The 25,994-nt window shown below is 40.6% G+C and overlaps 1 protein-coding gene across 2 annotated transcripts in view; it reads left to right on the top strand.

The window, feature by feature from the left end:
- Positions 1–25,994, top strand: part of LOC142311544 (bifunctional heparan sulfate N-deacetylase/N-sulfotransferase 4-like) — a 682,360-nt gene that overhangs the window by 308,616 nt on the left and 347,750 nt on the right. For both annotated transcript variants that reach the window (XR_012754278.1, XM_075350062.1), the window contains exons 5-6: positions 3,731–3,916; positions 17,129–17,257. Coding sequence is in view for 1 of the 2 variants with exons in the window: in XM_075350062.1 (XP_075206177.1) it covers positions 3,731–3,916; positions 17,129–17,257 (315 nt within the window). In the remaining variant the exon portion in view is untranslated. The remainder of the gene's footprint in view (positions 1–3,730; positions 3,917–17,128; positions 17,258–25,994) is intronic.

The following is a 25,994-nucleotide window of genomic DNA, read 5'->3' as shown; positions in this document are numbered from 1 at the left end:
TGAAAGTAAATACAAAGAGTTCACATCTAGATGCAAACCATTCATCAATTCCAAAAATAGACAGGCCAGAGTTAAATTTGCTGAAAAACACCTCATGAAGCCAGCTCAGTTCTGGAAAAGTATTCTATGGACAGATGAGACAAAGATCAACCTGTACCAGAATGATGGGAAGAAAAAAGTTTGGAGAAGAAAGGGAATGGCACATGATCCACGGCACACCACATCCTCTGTAAAACATGGTGGAGGCAACGTGATGGCATGGGCACGCATGGCTTTCAATGGCACTGGGTCACTTGTGTTTATTGATGACATAACAGCAGACAAGAGTAGCCGGATGAATTCTGAAGTGTACAGGGATATACTTTCAGCCCAGATTCAGCCAAATGCCGCAAAGTTGATCGGACGGCGCTTCATAGTACAGATGGACAATGACCCCAAGCATATAGCCAAAGCTACCCAGGAGTTCATGAGTGCAAAAAAGTGGAACATTCTGCAATGGCCAAGTCAATCACCAGATCTTAACCCAATGGAGCATGCATTTCACTTGCTCAAATCCAGACTTAAGACGGAAAGACCCACAAACAAGCAAGACCTGAAGGCTGCGGCTATAAAGGCCTGGCAAAGCATTAAGAAGGAGGAAACCCAGCGTTTGGTGATGTCCATGGGTTCCAGACTTAAGGCAGTGATTGCCTCCAAAGGATTCGCAACAAAATATTGAAAATAAAAATATTTTGTTTGGGTTTGGTTTATTTGTCCAATTACTTTTGACCTCCTTAAATGTGGAGTGTTTGTAAAGAAATGTGTACAATTCCTACAATTTCTATCAGATATTTTTGTTCAAACCTTCAAATTAAACGTTACAATCTGCACTTGAATTCTGTTGTAGAGGTTTCATTTCAAATCCAATGTGGGGGCATGCAGAGCCCAACTCGCGAAAATTGTGTCACTGTCCAAATATTTCTGGACCTAACTGTATAAGAAGTAAAAAGCAAACCAAAAATTCTTACGCCTCATTCAGATTTGAAATATGAACCAAGTTTCATTAATGACTTACATTAGAGTTTACAGAGATTTCTTATTAGTGTGTCACGCATTTCTCATAAGAACATGGTCTAATTTTTTTCAGTTTTTCTCATTTGTGAAAGAAAAAACAGTTCTTCACCTTTTCCTAAGAGTCTGTGAAAAATGGATAGTAATCAAAGGGCATTCAAGAGCTGTCTGAATTTTTTACGGAAACATAGACTTTTGATTTGACATTTGGATCAATATCAGAGATATTTTCATGATTTTACACTTCCTGCTTAGTCTGCAAAAAAAATTGGAAATGTTCTTCATGGGCAATCGGACATGGGCCTCATCATGCTAAGCTTCGACTTCTGGCTCTGATGAGGCCCAAGATAATTCTGCAAATCATGAGCAATTTCATGATTAAGAATGAGCGAACTCAAACTGTCAAGTTCAGGGTCCATACCAAACACCTTGTGTTCGGTGCTGAACACCGAATACAGACCTCTGACTGTACGTCCGGTTCCTACTCAGGTTTGTCATCTGAATATAGCTTGTTAAAAATTGCAGAGCAGCCAATCAGAAAGCTTATAGGCTGAAGGCATTTCTGGAGCCATCGCAGCCATGCCAATTGGCATTGCTGTCATTGGCCAAGCAAATCGCTGTAAAAAAAAAAAATGACGAGACATAGTTACATAGTTACTAAGGTTGAAAAAAGACCTAGGTCCATCTAGTTCAACCTTCTTCCACCAGTTCTACATTTGGTCACAAAGTCATTTATAACCAACAATGTTGTGTGTACTGAGGAAATCATCCAGCCCTTTTTTGAAAGCTGTTATTGTATCTGCTATTACTACCTCTTGTGGTAGGGCATTCCACATTCTGACTGCTCTAACTGTAAAGAACCCTTTCCTATTTAGCTGTCGGAATCGCTTTTCTTCCACTAGCAGTGAATGCCCCCTGATCCTTAGTATTGTCTTTGGAAGAAATAAGTCATGTGCCAGTCCTTTATATTGACCACACATGTATTTATACACATAAATGAGATCTCCTCTGAGACGTCTTTTTTCTAAGCTAAACATATCTAACTTTTTCAACCTGTCATCATATGGGAGGGCCTTCCATTCCTTGTAATAGTCTAGTTGCCTGCCTTTGAACTGACTCTAACTTTTGAATGTCCTTTTTAAAATGTGGAGCCCAAAACTGGATCCCATATTCCAGATGTGGCCTTACAAGTGATTTATAGAAGGGTAACAATACGTTGGTATCACGGGATCTAATCTCTCTTTTTATACACCCTAGAATCTTGTTTGCTTTTGCAGCTGCTGCTTGACATTGAGTGCTGCTGCTCAGCTTATTTGTTATGAGAATACCCAAGTCCTTCTCCTGTTCTGTAGTCCCGAGTTTACTTCCATTTAATGTATATGTAGTTATAGGATTACTCCGTCCTAGGTGCATTACTTTACATTTATCAACATTAAATCTCATTTGCCAAGTATCTGCCCATTCTGACATCTTATCCAGATCTTTTTGTAATATTATACTATCAAGGTCAGTTTTTAATATCCTACATAGTTTGGTGTCATCAGCAAAGACAAATGGAAGTTAAATGGTAGTAAGAGCAGGATACTTATACATACTGTGTTTCACAGTTTTTTCTAGAGGATCACGCTGCAGTTAGACTCACTTCTGGGGTCACTGATTAAGGTTCATGAAACTCACTGGTGTCCCTACCCACCCTCTGTGCCAGTGTCTGTGATTGTTTACAGACAGTTATACATGTCCCCCACGCTGAGTCCACGTCTGTCATTGGTTGCAGTCAGTTTGATGCATGGTAACATAAAAAGAAAAAAAATAAATAATTAAAAAAATTACATAGACTGCCACCATATTTTGATAGCCAGCGCAGGTAAATAAACAGCGGCAGGCTGCAGCCTCCACCTGAAATCTTTACAGTGACTGGATATCAAAATAGAGGTAGGGTCCCCTCATTTTTGATATCCAGCCACAGTAAAACAGACAGGTGGGGGTTGGTATTATAAGGATGGGAGGCACCATGGATATGCCCCCCCCAGCCTCAACATACAAGCCTGCAGCTGTCATTCTTCAGACCTTAACCCAATAGAAAATCTTTGGAGGGAGCTTAAGCTTAAGCAGTGTGTGCAAACTTGGCCAAGAACTACAGGAAATGTCTTACCTCTGTAATTGCAAACAAAGGTTTGTGTACCAAATATTAAGTTTTGTTTTTCTATTGTATCAAATACTTATTTCATGCAATAAAATGCAAATTAATTATGTAACAATCATGCAATTTGATTTTCTGGAAAAATAAAATTCTGTTTGTCACAGTTGTAATGTACCTATGATAAAAATTTCACACCTCTCCATTCTTTGTTTGTGGGAAAACTTGCAAAATTGGTACTGTTTCAAATCCTTTTTTCCACAGTGTAAGTTCAAAACGTCATTGAAAGGTTAAAAATGTATGTGATTGAGATGGCAGTAAATATTCTTATTGAGTCAATTTGACCCTGAATGGCAAATATCAGAATTAATCAATCAACTTTATATATTTTCTTAAAATCTTCAGCACATTAACAGTTATGTTCTACCATTTTTATTGCTGTACCTTTTGGAGACAGTAGTGGCTTCCACCACTTTTAAAGTGACAAGGATTGTTATGCATTTAGAAATGTAGAAATCTAAATGAGTGTTCCTTTTATTTTAGGACCATGGTATTCCAACAAACATGGGTTATGCAGTGGCTCCACATCACTCAGGTGTCTATCCAGTACATGTGCAACTATATGAAGCATGGAAGAAGGTTTGGGGCATCAGAGTGACAAGCACTGAAGAATATCCTCATCTAAAACCTGCGCGATACAGAAGGGGCTTTATACACAATGGCATAATGGTAATTCTGCATTTATTTTCCAAATAAACTAATCCTATCTTATAGATGACTTACTTTCTTACTTTTTCACATGTGGAATGTACATTGTTAATCAATGTTCCATTTCTATAGTTCCCAAATTTATGTATGTAGATTAACTTTCAGTTAGTCACACCACCATATTTACTCTGTTAGTCACAGCGATCTAGTTGTGGCACATGTAGTCTCTTAAAGCATGGAGGAGGGAGGGACGCTAGAACTAGGAAGCAACTGAAACAGATGTGTATTTACCTTTAATACCAGACGCCACAAGACTAACTAAAGGTTAAAACTCTGTCCTAAAATGTAAGAATAAGTCACTGGCCCATTTGGTGTCCTGTTGTTATAATACTGTTACTGGTAGACATGGGCAAAAAGTAAAATACAGTGGAACCTTGCTTAACGAGTAACCCACTTAACGAGAATTCCGCTTTACAAGCAAAGCTTTCTGTAAATTTGTAACTCAGTTTACGAGAAAGCTTTGCTGTACGAGCAAAATACTCACCGCACACACTTCTGGTTCCATACATCCACCACACTCTGACCCTTACTTGCACTCCACACAAACACACACAAGCACGCACAAACACACACAAACACACACGCATGCACACACATACAGTATTATGCTCACCTTACCTTCTGTTCCACCGCCGGCCTCATGGTTCTTGTAGTCCGCCTGTACATCGCAACGTCCTCTCGACGAACTACAAGACCCAGGAGGCTGGCGATGGAACGGAAGGTTAAGGTGAGCATAATATGTGTACCTTTAGTTCCATCGCCGGTCTCCTGGGTCCTGTAGTTCGCCGCTCCCCTCCAGGCTGTGCATCGGCAACCATAGCAACGAAGAAGGAACTTCCTCTGTCACCGCTACTCAAAGGCAGCGCGCTGGCAAATCCTGCCTTTGACATCAGCGCTCTGGCAGTGGAAGTTCCTCCCTCGTCGTTATGGTAACCCGATACACAGCCCGTACCGTAGAACAGCAAGTCCCAGGAGACCGGCGATGGAACAGAAGGTAAGGTGAGCATAATATGTTCGTGTGCATGCATGCTTGTGTGTTTGTTTGTGTGAGTTTGTGTGTTTTTGTACATGTTTGTGTGTGTTTGTGCATGTGTGGCATGACACAATAGGGGACCAGGATAGGGGACATTTAACAAGTTGTGGAACGAATTGTCTGCATTGCAATGATTTTGTATGGGAAATCTTGCTTTGCTGAACAAGTAACTTGGTTAACAAGCATACTCCCAGAACGGATTGTTCTCGTTAACCAAGGTTCCACTGTATTTGTGTTCAGACTCATCGTGCCAAATAATTTCTATTATTCATGTATTTGTACCAAATAATGGACCTAATGCAAGTTTATGGGAATCTCAAAACAGATTTTGGAGGAACTTAGAAGTAGGTCTGAGAGGGCTGTAAAAATGCTTCAATGGATGGAAAAGCTCTGAGACTGAATGGGAACAGCATGGGAAAAATAGCTGGAGCAGGGAAATTATACTTATAGAGTTTCCCCGCGAATGTCACACTGCATCCTTGTACGATCATGAAAGTTCATGAATATGAACATATCCCACCTCCCATCCTCTGTAATAGTGTCTGTGATTGCTTCCAATCCTGCTTCCCCCGCTCATCCTCTTTGTCAGCATCTGTGATTGGTTGCCCTCAGACTAGCTGTTTGGATCCCCAGAATGTAGTGTAAAAATAAATAAATAATTGGTAAACATGGTGCAGGATCTCCCATATTTCGATATCCAGTGCAGATAAAGCAGACAACTTCAGCCTTCAGACCCCAGCTGTGCACGATATCTTGACTTTATATCAAAATACAAGGGACCCCATGAATTGATTTTTTTATTATTTAAATAATTAATGGAAAAAACATCCCCCCATTTTTGATTCCCAAGCAAATTAAAGTAGACAGCTGTGGGCTGGTATTCTCAAGTTGGGGAGGCCCATGGTTATTGGGCCCTCCCCAGCCTAAAAATTGCAGCCTGCAGCCACCCCAGAATTGTCAATTCCATGGCTTACTCAGCTCACGCCGATTGCCCTTTTTAGTGGCAATTGGGGTAATATAAGGGGCTAATGAGACATGTGATTTGTAAATGTTCCTGTGAGTGAGCCCTAAAAGATTTATCTTTAGAAGTAGACTATAGCTTCTTGTTTCTGATGTATGTAAAGCGCTATGGAATTATTGGCGCTTGTAAGTGAATAAATATTATTATTATTATTATTATGGTAAATGGTTAATTTGCAAGAAGAGACATAGCAGCTTGTAGAAAGTTAATGGCATGGAAAGGATATGTTCCAGTTCCAATTTCTAACCTATTCCTCTTCCTGCTGCTCCAAAATACATAGGAATCGATTTTACATAGTCTTTTTTAAATTAGACTCAACATGCAGTAAGAGATAATCGAAAAACAGCAGCACAGAACTTCTCTGTGTTGCTATTCTGCACATCACCAAATCTCCACCTACACAGTGGTATCCTCCAGCTAGAAAGTGGCGGGCTATACAGCTGTCAAAATAGTTTCGCTTACTTAAAGAGCCAGTGCTATTATTATCTCTAAATTTGTCATTATTTAATACTTTTTTAAATTATATTTATTTATTGCTATATAAGAAACATTTTACATTTTGGACTCCTATTACTTCAAGAAGTTTTCCAGAAAATCATATTTTCTTTTGACCTCTTAAGGACTGGACGCTTTTCCTTTGTTCGCTTTAATTTGTTTATCCCCATTATTCCAAGAGCCATACCTTTTTTGTTTTTCCACCAACATAGACTTGTGAGGGTGAGTTTCTTGAAGGTGGAGTTGTACTTTTGAAGTACATCATCCATTTTATCATATGATGTACTAGCTAGCGGGAAAAAAAATCTAACTTGGTAAAATAGTAAAAAAATGCAATTCTGTTTTGCTTTTTTTTATTTACAGCATTCATTTTACCATATTACCATAGGCAAAGTACAATTATGGATATACCAAACATGCATAGTTTTGTTGTACCTAAGTGCCCAAAAAAAAATAAAAATCAGAAATTTGTAAAAAATAACATTTCGGTTGTGATGATTTATTGAAACACTTTATTGAAATGTTTTCAATTTTTGGGATCTGGAGATGTGAGAGGACTTTTTTTGTGTGCCAAAAGCTGATGTTTTTATTGATTTCATTTTGGGGTAGATAGCATCTGATTTATGACCTATTATTAAAATTTTTTAATTGTCACAGTAGCCGAAAAAAAACGTAATTGTGGAGTCTTCATTTTTTTTCATTGAGAGCTTCGATGAGCGTGTAGAGCAGCTGTAAATGCCGCTGTCACAGATTGACAGTGGTATTTAACAGGTTAACAGCCATGGGTGTAGCTCAGCTCCAGCCACAGCTGTTAGAAGTAGTTGACTGAATATCACAGATGCGAACCCCCATCAATGTTAAGCCTTTGACTGATTTGACCAAAAAGGGAGCTGATGTTGAACATTGGACTTCAGAAGCAATTATGGCATTCCAGGAGCTTAAAAGGTGGTTCACTTCTGCCGCAGTCCTGCAGCAACCTGATGTTTCTCTTCTGTTTCAAGTGGAGATAGATGCCTTAGAGATTGGAGCAGGTGCAGTTTTGTCTCAAAGAGACCCTAGTACTTCCAAGCTTAAGCCTTGTGCCCTCTTCTCTCGGATGTTTTCTCCATCAGAACAAAATTATGATGTGGGTAATCGAGAATTATTGACAACGAAGTGGGCCTTTGTGAAATGGAGACACTGGCTTGAGGGGAAGAGACATCAAATTGTGGCTCTCACTGATCATAAGAATCTGACCTATCTTGAATCTACCAAGAGATTGAATCCTAGGCAGGCTAGGTGGGCGGGCTCTCTTTTTTACACGTTTCAATTTTGTGGTCTCTTTTCTTCAAGGCACCAAGAATATTAAAGCCGATGCTCTCTCTAGGAGTTTCTTTTCTGATTCTCTCATGTTGCGGAGCCATCTAACATCCTGAATGAAGGTGTGGTCATCTTTGTTATTTTGCCCGATTTAAGGTTAGCACTTGAGAGATTTCAGGGGGACAAACCTAAGAGATGTCCTGTGGGGAAACAGTATGTTCCTGATCAATGAAGGACTAGAGTTATGTCCGAGATTCATTGTTCCGTATTGGCTAGTCATCCTGGGATTTTTGGTAATAGGGATCTTGTGAGTAGGTCTTTTTGGTGGCCTTCTTTGTCTTGGGATGTCAGGAGTTTTGTGCAATCTTGTGGGATTTGTTCCAGATCCAAGCCTTGTTGTTCACATTCTAGTGGGTTGTTGTTGACATTACCTGTGCCTAAGAGACCTTGCTCATATTGCTATGGATTTTATTTGGGATCTTCCTGTGTCTCAAAGGATGATGGTTATTTGGGTTATTTGTGGTAGATTCTCTAAAGCCTGCTTTACACGTTGCAATTTCGCATACAATATCGTATGCGCTTTGCAATGTCCCCATCGTATGTGTGGCACGTTCAATTTGTTGAACGTGCTGCACAAACGATTAACCCCGTCACACGTACTTACTTGTCCATACGACATGCTGTGGGCGGCGAACGTCCACTTCCTGGAGTGGGAGGGACGTTCGGTGTCACATCGACGTCACGCGGCATCTGGCCAATAGAAGCGGAGGGGCTGAGCTGAGCGGGATGTAAACATCCCGCCCACCTCCTTCCTTCCGCATTACCGGTCGGGAGCCGCAGGACGCAGGTAAGATCTGTTCATCGTTCCCAGGGTGTCACACACTGTGATGTGTGCTACCCCGGGTACGATGAGCAATCTGATGTTCAATTCATGAGGAATGAATGACGTGCATGCGATGAACGTTTTACCGTTCAATCGCAATCGCACGTAGCTTTTACACACTGCAATGTACCTTACGATGCCGGATGTGCGTCACTTATGATGTGACCCCGCCGACACATTGAAAGATATATTGCAGCGTGTAAAGCGGGCTTAAGATGGTCCATTTGGTACCATTACCAAAGTTGCCATCTTCTTCAGAGTTGGTGTTCTCGTTTTTTCAACAGGTGGTTCATTTACGTGGTATTCCTGAAAATACCATGTCAGACAGAGAAGTTCAGTTTGTGTCCAGATTTTGGAGAGCATTTTGTTCTAGATTAGGAATTGAACTGTCTATTTCTTCTGCTTTCCATCCTCAGACCAATGGCCAGAATAAGAGAGCTAATCAGACCTTGGAAACCTATTTGAGATGTGTTGTATCTGCGGATCAGGATGACTGGGTTTCTTTTCTGCCCTTGGCAGAGTATGCTCTCAATAATAGGGCGAGCTCTGCTACTTTGATGTTGCCTTTTTTTTTTGCAATTTTGGATTTCATCTTAGGTTCTCTTCAGGGCAGGTTGAGGCTTCGGCCTGTCCGGGAGTTGATTCTGTGGTGGAGAGAATGCAGCAGATCTGGGCTCAAGTAGTGGACAAATTGTTTCAGTCCCAGGAGAATGTCCAAAGGTTTGCCAACCGGCGTAGGACTGTTGGTCCCTGGTTTAAAGTGAGGGACATGGTTTGGTTGCCCTCCAGGAATGTTCATATGAGAGTTTCTTAGCCGAAATTTAAGCCTAGATTTTTTGGGCCCAATAAGATTTCGGAGATTATTAATCCTGTATCTTTTCGTTTGGCTCTTTCTGAGTCGTTTAAAATTTCCAATGTTTTTCATAAGTCTTTGTTGAAGAAACATGTGGAGCCAGTAGTTCCCACGACTGTCCCTCCAGATCCTGTGTTGGTATAAGGGGATTTGAAGTATGAGATAGAGAAAATTTTGGATTCCCATTTTAATAGACAAAGTTAAGTGGAAGGGTTATGGTCAAGAGGACAATTCTTGGGTCTTTGCTTCTGACATTGACGCTGACAGATTGGTTCGTGCCTTCCATCATGTCCATTCTGACAAACCCGGTGGTTCTGGTGAGGCTTCGGTGACCCCTTCTCAAGGGGGGTACTGTTGTGAAAGTCATCTGTGTGGGTGCTGGTTTGGAGCTACCTCTGGTGGCCAGGAATGGTAGTAAAGGTGAGTCTGAGTCTGTGACTCAGACAAGTGTCAGAGTTAATTGGGAATGAAGGATGTCCTATTGCAGACAAACCTGGTGTATATAGGAGAGCACTTTTTGCCTTGTTGGCGCTGGTGATAGTTAAATTTTCCTCAGTCTCTGAACCTGGCTTGGAGTTCTGTGCTTCCCTGTTTTCTTGAGCAAGACCTCTGTAGATAAGTTTGCAAGCTTTTGCTTTGCTCCTGATTTACACCTTAGGGTGTTTGTTTTTCTTTGTTTTGTTTGTAGTCTGTTTTCCTGCAGGTAAAGATTTGCTTTTTTAGTTTGGTGGGCATGGGGTTTCCCCCTTTGCTAGCTCATCTGAAAGAAAAGGGAAATTCTCCCTGTGAAACTTTATTATTTACACTTTTGTATTTTTTGTGTTCTTTTTGGTATTTTGTTTCTTCCATTATTTACAAGAGTACCTGATATAGTGGGGGTAAGGTCATTTGACCTCCAGGGCTATTTTTACTATCAGGAGATTGGTATTTTTCTGCAGGGTTTTTGTACTGACCGCAATTAGTTTCCTTTTCTTTCCTTTGTATCTAGGTAGTCGGGCCTAGGCTTTGCTAAATCTATTTTTCCTATCTGTGTATCGTGTTTTCTTACATCACCGTAATCTCTATATGTCGGGGGCTGGCTATTCCTTTGGGGACTTATCTAAGGCAAGATAGATTTTCTCATTTCTATGTAAGAGGGTGTAGCTAGTTTCTCCGGCTGTGATGTGGCGTCTAGGTGTTTAGGAACGTTTCACGGCTACTTCCAGTGTGGTCTGATAGTTAGGGGATTGCGGTCAGCTCAGGTTCCAACCTCCCTTGTTTTTCTTGGTATTTTTCTACCTATGGGATTTTTTTGTACTCTTCCACGGTTACTGGATCATAAGAGACCCCAGTTTACAAGGCCAACATAGATAGGTCTGACTGCATCCTGCATAATAATAAATATCATTGTCATTTATTGACATGTGAAATATTTTTTAGAATTTATTTTTTTTATAGACATATTTGGTTCTTTTCACTTAGATTATACTTATATTCCTGATGTATTTAAGGTAGTATAAAGAAGCCTTTGGGCAAATGCAAGAAAACCATAATATCCAAAGCATTTTGTAGTTGAAATTCAGTAATCTCCTAGAAGTTAAATTAAAATTTGACCACAGTGTTTTTACCTAACAGATGCTATTAAAAACTAAATTTTGAAATAATTTTTTAAAGTGTAACTTAATTTAGAAAATGCTGTGGAAAAACAATGTATACTGCTATATAACGAGTGGAACCCTAAATATTTAATATGGTGTAATAAACTCATAGGGAACCAATAGAGGACAAAAATTGGATAATTTGCAACAAATACATTTAATAAGAAAGATAGATACAATCCAAAATAGTGAAAACTTATGCAGTGATGTCATTCCCTGTAAATACAAAAGAGGCACAAAAGATAGAACCAACAAATACCCAGGTTCTGAGTATTATCAGCCTAATCCCTGAGAGCAGGTCATATGGAATGCAGCGTAGGTATGCGTACATCAATCAGAAAGAAGGGCCACCATGCTTTATTACATATGATATCAAGCACCTAATCCTACCATACAGGCAGATCAGTGTCCACTCAGGGAAAACTCAGACTGTTTGAAAGATATACAGAGCACAAAAATCAGGAAAGCATACCAATTAAGGGGTTAAATACCTGTAGACTAGGATAAATTAATTTAGAAAATTCTAAAATAAACACTGTGGAAAAACAATACAAAGTGCTATATTAATTCAACCTAAGGACTCATGCAGACTTCCAGGGATTTCGGTCCAACCTCGTACTGCAATGCACGGAGTGACTGCGGTTCTCCTGATCCGAGTGTGTCAACCTCATAGAAATATATTAAGCTGTCACGCTTGGGCCACGAGAACCACGGCCAGTTCGTGCATCAGTGATCCATGCTCAGACCACTTAGCACTGATGTCAGCATGAGCCTTAAAGTAGAAGGTTGAAACTTAATCAATACATCCATGGAATAAAAGACGCAATCATACTTCAGTACATGACATATCAAATGCCAGATGAAACAAATAGACTCAAAATGCTTAAGCTGTTTTCGGAAACTTCCATGCATTAAAACTAAAGCTTTGGACAGTGGTAAATTTATTTAAAGTATATTGTATAGGAGTTTTACTATTTATTCAATCTCGATATTACCATGGAAACAGAAATTACTGCTATACAATTGTAAATCTCATACTACACTTCATTTAATTGTAGTATCTCCATTGATTTAATTCCTTTTAGTGGCCAGCTTACAAGCTAGTTTTAAGTTTTAGGAACTCTTCTAAATTTATGTTATTAAATATAGAACATACAATATTAAATCAGTAGAGGTGTTAGAATTAAATTACATTTTTATGAAATATTATTAGTTATACAAACTCCCATAATCTGCATATTTAAGACGATCGTCCTACTAGACAGTGGTGTAACGGTGCTTTCACACTGATGTCCTCAGCTTTTGTCCAGATTTCCCAATGTACAGTGCCTTGTGAAAGTATTCACCCCCTTGAATTTTTTTAGATTTGCTACTTCACATCCTGGAATTTCACTTTTTTTGAGGGTTTGCATCAATTCATGTTATGGACATGCCTACAATTGTGAATATTTGGTTTTCTTTTTATTGTAAAACCAACAACAAATAGGACAAAATAGCTGAAAATTTCAGTGTGCATAACTATTCACCCCCTAAATTTAGTACTTTGTAGAGCCTCTTTTTGCGGCAATTACAGATGCAAGTTGCTTTGGATAAGTGTCTATGAACTTTACACATCTTGCCACTGGGATTTTTGATCATTCCTCTAGGCAAAACTGCTCCAGCTCCTTCAAGTAAGGGTACGTGTGCACGTTGCGTTCATAACAGTGCGAAAAAGAACGAACCCTCTAAAACTGTAAACAATGCATTTGTCAAAAAAAAAGCATCGAAAACGCATACATTTTGGATGCCTTTTGGATGAATTATTTTGCAGTGCAGTCCCACGGCAATTGAGCTCTGTAATGCCCGCTGACAGCAGACAGAGTCGCACAATGAGAATGAAGTTGAATGAACTTCACCCAACTTCATTGTAATACCACAGCTCTGTCTGTGTGTCGCGTCCTGATTAGCGGTCACCCGTTAAGAACTCACCGGTGACCGCTAATCCCATGAGTGAAGTGAGCAGTGCGATCAGCACTGCCGTCACTCAGGTTACCTGCGGCCAGCTGGAGTCCTCCACCCGAGACCGCAACTCTCCTGTGACGTCATCGCTGTTTGCGCAGCTCACTTCAGTCACTCGGGCGACTTGCTGTCACAGTTGGAGGATCCAGCGGTGGCCGCAGGTAACCTGACTGATGTCATCGCTGATCGTGCGGCTCACTTCAGTTGCTGCGTGGAGCTGACAGAGAGGAGTCTGGTCTGTGAACGGTCCAGTCAGCTTCATGTAGCATAGCTGAAAGTATCATGGGACATTGTGTGGATTACGCCAGACCTGGATGGATATTTGGGGGTTAATAAAGTGGTGAAAGAGGGTGGGGTGGTTTTTTTGTCTTTTATTCCAAATAAAGGATTTTTTTGGGTGTATGTGTTTATTTTCTTTAACTTACAGGTTAATCATGGAAGGTATCTCGGGGCGACACCTGCCATGATTAACATAGGACTTAATAGTTGAGTCCCAGGACCATTGCATGCAATGGATGCGGCAATTCCAGGCAGCTGCTGGCTGATATTATTAGGCTGGGGGGCTCCCTATAATGTGGAGCTCCCCATTCTGAGAATACCAGCCTTCAGCCGTGTGGCTTTACCCTGGCTGGTATCAAAATTAGGGGGACTGCACGTCGTTTTTTTTTAATTAGTTTACTACACGATATAGACCCACCCACCGGCGGCTGTGATTGGTTGCAGTGAGACAGCTGTCACTCAGTGTGGGGGCGTGTCTAACTGCAACCAATCATAGGCACCGGTGGGCAGGGAAAGCAGGGAATACGAGATTGAATAATGAGCGTCTGTCATTTTCAAAAGAGGAAAAGCCCCCGGAGCTTTGTAACAGGCATGCAGTGCCGAGCTGGTGATCGGGGACCAGTGAGTATGAGAGAGGGGGAGAGACCGACCGACGGACAGAGAGAGGGACAAACAGAGAGAGAGAGACCGACGGACAGAGAGAGAGAGAGACAGACAGACAGAGCGACCAACTGACAAAGAAAGAGACCGACCGACAGACAGAGGGAGATTGACCGACATGACAGAGAGAGACTGAAAAGACCTGCATTTTGCTTGGCAATAAAGCATGCGGAACACAACAAAAATGCAGTCCAAGTGCATTTTGGTTGCGTTTTGACCCACATCATTGATTTCAATGGGTGGAGAATGCAGCTACAATGCACAAAAGAAGTGCCATGCTGCTTTTTTTTCTGTAGCGATTTTTGGCATCCAAAATGCTGCATTTAAAAACGCATCGTGCACATTGAATTTTTGGACTTCTCATAGACTTTGCTATGGAAGCAGAATGCATGCAATTTGGCACTGAAACGCTGCAGTTCAAAACACAACGTTAACGCGGGAAAAAACGCAACGTGCACACATAGCCTTAGATGGTTTCCTCTGTTGAACAGCACTCTTCAAGTCTGATCACAACTTTTCTATTGGATTAAGGTCTAGTGTCAAATTATTGACAGACTGAAACAGGCTTTGCTCAAGATTATCCTTGCATTTTGCACCATCCATTTTCCCCTCGACTGTGACCATTTTTCTTATCCTTGCTGCTGAAAAACATTCCTACTACATGTTCCTGCCACCGCCATGTTTTATGATGTTCTTAGGGTGAAAAGCTGTGCTTTTTTGGCACCAAACATAGCAGTTATCTTTGGGGACAAAAATGTCAATTTTGGTCTCATCTGACCACAGCCACAGTACCTTCCGACATACATTTGGGGAGTCTCCCAAAAATCTTTTGGCAAGCTCAAACTGAGCTTTTCAATTTTTGGATGAAAATAAAGGCTTTCTTCTGGCCACTCTTCCATAAAGATCAGTTCTGTGGGGTGTACAGATTTTTGTGGTCATATGGACAGTCTCTGCTTGGAAACTACAGCTCCTTCAGGATTACCTTTGGTCTCTGTGCTGCCTCGCTCATTAATACCCTCCTTGCCCGGGCTGAGAGCTTTGGTGGGAGGCCTTCTCTTGGCAGGTTTGTTGTGATACAATATTCTTTCCTTTTGATGATAATGGATTTGATGGTGCTCTGTGGGATTATCAGAGGTTGGAATATTTTTTTTTAACTAAACCATGGCTTGTAATTCTTGACAGGTTTTTCTCTGACTGGTTTGGAGAACTCCTTATTCTTCATGGTGTTGTTTGGTTTGTGGTGCCTCTTACCTAATGGTGTTGCAGTATCTGTGACCTGTGACCTTTCAGAAAAGGTGTTTATATACTGACAGACCATGTGACACTTAGATTGCACACAGGTGGACTTTCTATTACTAAGCATATGACTTATGAAGCTAATTACTTGCACCAGAATTTTTAGGGGCTTTGTAACAAAGAGGGTGAATACATATGCACATGGCAATTTTTATATATTTTATCTCATAAATTAAATGTTTGTCTACATTTTTCCAACTTAGACTATTTAGTGCTGATACATCACACACAAATCGTATTGCAAAAATATTTAAGTGCAGGTTGTATTGTAACAAAATAAGTAAAAAGCCAAGGCACAGCAAACCATGTGACATCTGTATACTCTCAGTACTCAATTTAAACAAAAAGAGCTCTCACTAGCCTTAAAGGTAGGTATACTGTTAAAGGCTGCCCTCACTACCATGGTATTCTGCGTAACCCCTTCATGACCAATGACATACTATAAAGTTATTGGTTGTGTCGATCTATAAAATTATAAAATAAATTAATCTGATCGGTACATGACATAGCATGAAAAAAATTCCAAATTCCAAAATAAGTTTTTTTGGTTACTGCAACATTATGCTGCAATAACAGATGATAAAATCAAGGCATTTACACTAAAATGGTATAATTAAAATTGCAGGATACAAGACACAAAATATAAGCCATCAATGTGCCCCAGATCCCGAAAAATGAGAATGCTACTGATCTCGGAAAATGGTGACAAATGCACAATTCTTTTTTTTGAGAAACGTCTGAAATTTTTTCACCGCTTAGATAAAACTAAAATTAACATGTTTGGTATCTTCGAACTCATGCCAAACTGAGGCATCCTACTGATACATCATATTTACCATATAGCAAACATAGCCCCACGAGGAAGACTATGAAACGCGTTGGGGCACGTTCCCATCGCTCAGTGCACCCACAATGGGAAATATATAATCAGCCTTTTGAATCAGTCCAGCTCTGTCTGTTAGATTCCTGGCTATACTGTTATACACTATTACTGTTCACTGGAACTTATGAGCATATTCCTTCAGGGATTCTTTGCACTACTTAATGACTATGTGATGTTAATACAGCTTTGATTGAGAGATTCTTATATATGGGCTGAATTTCATTCCTGGGTCCACTAATTGGTGGTTTCTCTGGAAATTTTATACTCACCTGTGTCTACACTTTACAATCGATGTTTATTCTGTAGTTATTTCATTTCTCTTGTATAAAAACTCTTTGACTAATAAAGGTTTTTCTACTTTTTGTAAAGGACGTTTTGGAACATTCTTTCATTCTTTATGGGCTCCTTAGTGCTCCTTTGTGTTTCTTTCTCTTTCTTTGTGGTATCTTAATATGAATTGGGAGTGGCCTGTGCTATTTACTAATCTTTAATATGGTCCCTCTAGTTGTCAATGTTCGTGTCTCATAAATCAGAGTTATGTAGCATCAGGTACCAAAGGCCAATGATTGGCTGCAGCTTTCAAACATAAACAAAGACCGATAGGGAATAAAGGAGAGGTACCTTCAAATGTTGGTGTTTCAAAGAATTAATATCTGCCTCTGAACAAAATCTAAAAGACATTTTGTTATAAAAATGCTTGCCGTTATAACATTTGTATGTCAGACTTTGATCGCCGGCATGCTATTAGATGTTTCAGACCATTGATAATTTCTCACTAATGTATAGATGATAGGGATGATTCTTGTAATATAATATTTTCTGGCTTTATTGACTAGGTTCTGCCTCGGCAAACTTGTGGCTTGTTCACACATACAATTTTCTATAAAGAATATCCTGGTGGTCCAAGTGAACTGGATAAAAGCATCAAAGGAGGAGAGCTGTTCTTAACTGTGCTTCTGAATCCTGTAAGTTTTACTACAATATATCTTACTTGAAAAATGTCAGAATAACAAAGTCAACAAAAAATGTGTCTTATCACTGATGTCAGTTCTTTACAAAAATTATTAGTTTGCTCTGTTTATCATTGACATTTTATCTGAAATAACCCTGAAATAACCTTGCCTCAATTTATTACGTGATGTAATGAAAGTGACTACTTATAGATAGTACAGATGAAGAGTAGTCATGCAAGCTGGGGTCTGTTAACAAGAGGACACATATGGATACAGGGAGTACACAGAAGCATAGTCAGGTCACAATCCGAGGGTCAGAATTCCAGGAGGGCACGTAACAGATTCAGGGAGAAAACTGAGACATGGTCAGGTAACAGACCAAGGTCAAAAGCCAGGAAGTCACAACAGGAACAGGGAGTGAGCAGAGAGGCATCAAACAATGGTCCAGGGTCGAGAAACAAAGATCAGAACACATGCAGAAACACATCAGCCATCAGAACAACTACAGAACCAAAATGTACGACTGGCAAGGTTCTGGAGGAGCATGCTCAGTAAAGAAGCAGTGCAATTACCAGGAAGATGGAGCACCTGAGTAATTAGCACCTCATAAAACCAGAAAGGAATCCTGTGCTTTCAATCAACCTGCCAGCTCAGTAGCTCAGAAAAACACAGCAGAACATTTCCTATTGTGCAAGATACTCTGTACAGAAGAATCATGTAATTGCCAACTCAGTTGTCCAGAAAAGTGCCACAGAGCATTTCCTAGTGTGCAAGATGCTCTGCACAGAGGAATCGTGACAGTTGAATTGGTCAAATTTGTCCCCTTTGGCTTTAATTCTTATATTTAATGCTGTGGGTTGAAAAATAAAATTCCATCTGGGTAGCTCCATAGATTATATCACACACACCTTTTTCTGTTATTTTCTATAAAAAAAAAAATGTTTTCATACTTGCTTTCAAATACTGAGATAAAAATTCTCTAAATACTCATCATGTGCATGTGGCCTTATTCTTTCATAGCATAGTGTCATTCAGTAAATTTGAACTAAGGCACCATCAATTTATTCACCTAGCACCCATATTAATTTACAAGTGGAAGGTGAAGATATATTCCAACATCGCAAACCTGCTCCAGATTTTCCTCCTCAGAATTGAATATTGCAGAGTGTTACAGAAGCAATATTGTGGATGAGATTTTTCCAAACCCCCAATCACATGTGTTAAAATCTCATTAACTGACCTTTAGTGCAGATTTTTAATCAATACCATGTCAGTTTATATTTTGGATTTTCACCACAACTTTCTCTCTTTGAAATAAATATGTTGAGATCTTGAGCAAATTGCGTTTACAGTATATGTCACTGGGGATATTTCCCTGTGGGAATGTACCCTCAACATTTTCTCTTAATTTGTTTGGCCCTAACAAGTGAACAAATAGAAAAATTAAAAACAAAGGAAATAAAAATATGTCCAATAGAAAACATAGATGCATAGACTTAGAATAGAATGGTGTATTGCCAGCTTCAGAATGCTACACTGCAAATACAGGAGTTTCAACATTGTAAGAATATAATTAGCTATTATTATTATTATTATTATTATTATTATTATTATTGTTATATCTGCATCGTTTGAATTGACTACATTTTAATATTTTAATAACATTAATGGTTATTATACAGTAATTGTTTATGTTAAGGTAATGTACACACATTGAGTATTTGGAGAATTTTTTACCTCAGTATTTATAAGCCAAAACCAGAAGTGCAATCAGAGGAAATGTATAATAGAAACACGGGCATCACTTCTGTATTTTTTACCCACTCGGGGCTTTGGCTTACAAATACTGAGATAAAAATCTTAACATGTGCTGGTAGCCTAACAGTTCTGATTCCTGTGTGCGGAGCATTTTGCAAATTAAGAGATGCTCTGCTGTGTTTTCCTGGGCTTCTGAGCTGGCAGGTTGACTGACAGTGCTGGCTTCCATGCTGGTTCTGGGAGGTGCTGATTGCTCAGGTGATCCATCTTCTGGGTAATTGCTCTGCTTAATTAGTGAGCATGCTCTCCCAGAACCTTGCCAGTCGTACATTCTGGTTCTGCTGTTGTGATGTTTGCCTGAGTTCCTACCTGTGTTCAGATCTTGATATCTTGACCCTGGACTGTTGTTTGACTTTTTTTCTGCCCTCTCCCTATTCCTGTCATGTCCGCCTGGCTTTTGACCTCAGATTGTTACCTGACCACGTCCCAGTGCACTCCCTGTGTCCATACGTGCCCTCCTGTTACCAGACCCTGGCTTTCCTAACTACTCTACCGTTTGTACTACCCATAAGTAGTGACTGGCACCGCATTGTGGTTCTGCTTTTCACTGCATAAAATGATCTGTAGTGCATTTATCACACCGTGCACCTTGGATAGAGCTCCTGCTCTGGCTGATGAGGCCCTTACTATCCAACCGCAATGGAGAGGGCTGCCGGACAATAAGACACATTCTGGTCCTGCTCCCCGGCCCTCTCCAGTTATATCTGCCCCTCCAACCAGCCAAAGGCCAATGACAACCACGGCTCACAATCCTAGGCCCCAACAGTTCCGACCATGCCCTGGGGGAATCACAGAGAGGAGATGTTATGGGTGCGGACAACCTGGGCACCTGCAATCCAGTTGTCCTGCAAGGACTCAGAGGGACCCCCTCGCACCTCCATCTCCTCCGGTGCATTTTGTGCATTCCATCCCACCTGACAAAGAGTTACCACCACCTCCACCGGAGTGTACCACTGACCCCTGCACCATAGATGCCCCTGTTGGAGTGTATGGACTCCAGCCTTTGTCACCAGGTGCTCCTACTGCCTTCTCCAGAATGCACATTAGAAGGAGTACAACAGAGCACAGATGTTATCGATGTGTGCAGCCTGGGCATCTGCAAAACACTTGCCCTGCTGGTCGATTGAGGAATGACTTTGCACCATATCGACCTGTTTGTTCTCTACAACCAAATACAATGGGGGAAGAGTTCTCACCCCTTCAAGTTGACTTGCCTAATGACTCAAACACTCGTGGTCGACCACTAGGGGTTAATGGGGTGCGAGCCACAGCCCCGAGTTCCTCTTACCATCAAAGCAAGCACTTACAGGAGGTTGCGCTGTTTGAACAGAGAATCATTGGATTTTGTGACTCCGGAGCATTTCTGACAATAGCTGATGCCCGGGTGTTTGGGCCAGAGGTGATACATTATGGACCAGGGATTGTTATTGAATTGGCTGGAGGACAAAAAAAGGATATCCCAAAAGCAACTGTAGATCTGGACTTTGGCTTTGGAGTCAAGCAATGTGTGGTTGGGGTGATGAGCTGCCTTCCTGCAGATATTCTTCTAGGAAATCATGTGGGAGATCTACAATGCTGATTTGTGGGTGCAGAAAACACAGTTTGAGTGAAGGAGGACAGAAAGGGAAGCTTGTTCTTCCAACCCTATCGCTGTACAAGGGACTACCTACAGCTTCTCCATCCAATACAACCTTGGAAGCCAACACCAGAATGCTGATGGACTGTCCCGGCAAGAAGAACCATAAACTATCCCCAGCTGAGCAACATGGACTTAAGTGAGATGGCCAGAGGTCTGTGTACACCTCATGGCATGCTCACTTATTCAGAAGGAGGGAGAGGTTGTGATGGTGGGATATGGAGAAGGTGTATCTTGCTGTACAGATTCCTATTTTGAGCTTGGTTTCCTGTCCATTATTTGTACTGCTTCTGTGTACATTGTATTGTTTATAAGTATTCATCCCCTATAGTGCAAGGTTATAGCCTCTTGAGGCGTTTCCGTCTCTGGGTGTAGGGGGAGGTGGGCCTAGAGTCCACCTACTGTAACCTTTCTGCTTACATGGGAGATTCAGGCAGTCTGCTTGGAGAACTTGAAGTGAGAAGGATTGAACCTCTGGGAGAAGCTGAGACTTCTCAGAGAGAGACCAGGACATTTATCGCTTACCTACTATATTTGTGTTACTGGATTAATTTTACCCTCTGTTTTGTGGATTATGTTATGGACCATTCAATTTGCTTGGAATAAATGCTCTTTGGATTGTACAGCCATCTCTCACTCTGAGGATCGTGTGATATGGGAGAAGGACCCCGTCACACTCCTATATATACAAAATGCAAAAACTGAAGACAAACGCATTTACATTACATGAACTATTTATTTACTTTCTGCAGGGTATTCGCGTATTTCTTTTTAACATAGAGTTGCAGATTAATCCCATATCTTCAGGTTAATCATGTTTTTCACATGACAGGATCCCTTTAATGGCCAGAGTGTGAATATGTACATACTTTGCACTTATACCAACAAGTGTCCCGCGCAATTTACTTTCAGTTTGTCTTCAGGCTTTTTTTAAAACTCCGGAGAAAAGCTAAATTTTCTGAAGCATCTTTCACTTAAAAAATGGACATTTGTGGCCCGCGTTGGACTGGAGTGCCTTGGGCCCATCAGAGAAAAACCTTCTTGGGGCCATCTATGTATCTATATAGAAGTATATACAAGGCTATCAATTGTGTGGTAAAAGGTGTTAATATCAGGGTATGATAAAAAGTAATACACTTCTGTAAACACCTCAACATTCGTTGTTTTTATTATTTTACCACTGGAATCATGCTTCTAATCTAAGATCCTTGACCTTACCCTTATACTCACATTCTAGCATCTTCACATTCTATTGCCGACGCTCTCGTTCTCCAATGATTTGTGAGCTACCTGCTTCTCCAGTGATTCATGGAGCACGCCAGAGGTAACAAGTCTATGTCAGCCTTGTTCTGGCTCTCTTAGATGTGCATTATGCGCGTGTGACATAAATTTTGACTTCCGTTAGTGAGAAGTTACGCTCACAAGATGGTGGTGCAGGACTGGAACGAAGCTCAAAAGAGGTGAAAATTTCGGAAAATGAGTATAAGACCATGTCAAGATAAAAACAAAACTGTAGTGGTAAAAAAAGAACCCAAATAGCTGGAGTCATGCTTTAATGTTATAGTAAGAGCTGGCACCAAAATTTTGTTCAAATTCAATGATACATTTCTCATGATGTGTACTAACCATTAAAACAATATTTTACAGCACTAGCTTAGTTAATGAGATTTTTTTTACGTCTTCCATACGCTGAGAAAATCTACAGCATGAATGGACCAGCACTGTGGATTTGGCATGAATAAAATTTCAATTTATGCTGCAGATATTGGCCACTAATTTGATCCTTTGCAATATCAAGGATGAGGTCAGTGGTAAAAATCTGTAATTTGCATACAAGTAAATGCAGCAATATCTGCACAATATTTGCATGGTATTGTCACAGTTAATTTGCTGTGGAATTTCCTTTGTAGAAATTTAGCAGCAAATATATTATGTTAATGTGCATACTATATGCCCAAATAGTGGTGGTGGCCCTACATCAGTAAAAGGGGAAGTGGGCACAGTCAGTCAGGGGAGATACACGGATAGGGACTCAGTCATTCAGGGTTAATAAAGGGGAAGGGGATGCAGTCAGTCAGGGGTTATAAAGGGGAGGGGTCACAGTCAGTCAGGGGTGATGCAAGGAAAGAGGCTCAGTCAGTCAGAGGTGATACATGGGGAGGAGTGCAGTCAGTCAGGGTAGATAAAAGAATAAAAGAAATGAAGGAGTGGTGGCCTCATTCATCTCTTTGTGACTTATCCCTCTCCACCTCTATGACCTTTGACCCATTTATACTCACTGTTAGGGTGCCAGGGGGGCCCTCCATTAGTAATAGGTGCAGTAGCAGGGAGCTGTTTATCTCCAGCTGCTTCTTACACTGCACAAGCCAATGTATGAGGGAGGGGAGTGTACACTTTTTGAATCACAACACAGTTCATTACCTGAGCTATACTGTACAACCGGGGAGAGGAAGGCACAAGCAAACCTAACTGTTATGATCCGGAACCATGGAAGACCACCATAACTCATTGGTAAAAGGTGACAAGAGCATTGGAAACTAATCTGGCCACCATCCCCTTACTAACCATCAACACTAGAAGTAGCCGAGGGGTGAACTAACATCCTGTGCACCGCGAACCCAGCTGGAGAACTAGCTATCCTAAAGGAAGGAAAGATAAATAACTCTCTTCCTCAGAAATAGACAAAGAATAGCAAGCCCCCCACATTCAAAGACTGCGGTGATATAGGAAAAACACAATACACAGATAGATGATAGGATTAGCAAAAGGTGAGGCCCCCACTGACTAAAATAGGAAAGGACAGGAAATGGTCTGATGATGGCCAGAGAAAAACCCTGCAAAATTCCAAATTCCTGATAGTACAAAAAGGCCCTCAGATCGCACGATCTGTACTTCGTCCTATACTAGGCGCTCTTGTCATACCAATGAACAGAAAACAAGAATCATTACAAATTCAAAAAGCCACAAACACATGGACTTATAGGAGCAATACTCCAAACATAACTGCAGGGAGTTTCCCAGCTGAGCAACTGCGAGGGAAGATCCCTGCATGCAAATAAACTGAAAACAACCACAGCAAAAGACAAACTCAGATAAGAGTAAAAGAACCAAACAATAAATAAAGAGCAAAGCACTTATCTGGGATAGATGTGGTGTGGAGCAGAATGAAGCAGGCTGGTGAACAAAGAACAACTGACATCCGGCATAGCCTGCTATCAGACCAGGATTTAAATAAGCAGAGAGTTAGCAATGGAAACGCCCATTGCTCCCCACACCTGGTCTATGTCCAAACCATTCCTGGCCACAAGAGAGAGCCTCCCAGCAGCCAAAGCATAACTGACATTCACAACACCTAACACTGATTGGCTGCCATATGGCACCAGTCTCCCAGCTTATTCCATTCAGGGAAGAGTGATGATAAGAACCCATCAGGAGAGATCAGCTTTCTGTTCCTTATCTCTAGTAAGCGGCATCTGCAGCAGATTATTCTGTCAGTAGTGATGCGGGCACAACTTTCCAATGTTATCTAATCCTGGGAGGAGTGGTGAGCAGCATGCCACTACTTCCCTTTCTGCATTAGACAACATCAGAGAGCAGTGCACATGTCACTGCTGACAAGTTAATCTGCTGCAGATGCCGTTCACTTGTGGTAGGTAACAGAACGTGGTTTCATTTTGATATCTTTTTATGTCACCACTCTTCCAAGAGTTAGATAACCTCAGAGAGCGATGAATGCATCAAGTGTCATAACTATCCGGTACCAACAGGTGCCAATGCCTGAGCCCACTGCAGAATCCTCCGGTCCTCCTGTGGGCCAGTCCGACCATGTTTATGGATAACTGAAAAAGATGTTATTTTCAATTACCTTAGATGTTGTGCTGTGGCTGAAGATCTTTGTATGTTTATAAAGTAATTGTAAAGAACAAAAAATATCCTTCCATTCATGAATGAAATGAGGTAATATTCCAAATCATGCATAATCATTCAAAGCAGTACCGGATGTAATGAGCATGTACTTCCCATCACAAACACAAAGACAAATGATATCTGCTGTATTAAACATATGAGATAAATGCATGTGCCCTCCAGAATCAGGCAAATTTCACATGTCCAGAAATCATCTGTTAGAATGGATCCAACAGCAATCCGTGGGCAAAAAAGATGTGCAAAGACAACTTTCTTGTCCATTTTAAAAAAAAAAATATTTTCGCAGAATCCGTTTTTTTTAACATGGTAGTCTATGTAAATGGTTCCTGATCATTGATTAATATTTATCTTACACTTGAAACTTATCCAGTAAGCAAAAAATGGATTCTTTACAAAAAAAAGAAAAATGGATGGCTAAATAGCAATCAGTTAACGGATCCATTTTCCATAGACTCCCATGTTAAAAAAAACGATCTTGCAAAAATCAATTTTTTGCAAAGCGGACAAAAAAGTTGTGTCTGCTCAACATTTTAGAGAACAGATTTCTGCTGGATCCATTCTAATGGATGACTACTGGACATAGGCTACATACTCAGCCTAATTTACCATTGCTGCTTGTTATTTACCTTACTGGCTGAGTATATATAGTACTATCAGTCCCATGCTTACCATGATGAGAACAACATTTGTACTTGGTTATGGCTATCAGCAATGCAGAAAGGTTTGTCTGACCCAGTGGCATAGCAAAGGGGGATCGGAGGGGGGCGGTCTGCCCCGGGCGGCACATGTCAGGGGTGCAGCATTTTGGGGTTAAAAAATAGAAAATAGAAAAACATAGAAGAAATAAAGAACTAAGTAATAAAAGGCTAAGATTTGCCGCCCCCGCTTGACCTGGGGCTGAATATAATTTACATATTAGCTTATAAAAAAGGGCCATCCGCAGCTGCATTCCTGAACATCTTTAAATTAAATTCATAGTAACGAGGTTAACCACGCCCAATGCAGCCCCACTACACTGCCAGCTTCCTCTCTATGATTGGCTGTATGTGCTAGTGAGCTGGGTTCGCGCCGCACAAAGAAATCCAAATTTGATTGTAGTTCCATGAAAAAAAAAATATTTTGATGGCTTTCCGGATTTTTTAAGGTTTTTGGATTATCAACGGCCAACGGAGGGGGGCGGAAAATTTGACGACAGCCCTGGGCGGCAAAAGCAGTTGCTACGCCACTGGTCTGACCCTTACTTTTATATAATTAATGTTTTACTGAATTTTGCTTCAACTTTTTACAGGATTATTCCTGTGTATTTCTTGCTCCCAGTATTATTTGGCTTTAAATATTTTTACAAGTATTTTCACAATATTATTAGCT

This window comes from Anomaloglossus baeobatrachus, chromosome 1 (genome assembly GCF_048569485.1).
Source record: "Anomaloglossus baeobatrachus isolate aAnoBae1 chromosome 1, aAnoBae1.hap1, whole genome shotgun sequence".
NCBI lineage: Eukaryota > Metazoa > Chordata > Amphibia > Anura > Aromobatidae > Anomaloglossus > Anomaloglossus baeobatrachus.
This window is presented reverse-complemented; position numbering and strand designations above follow the sequence as displayed.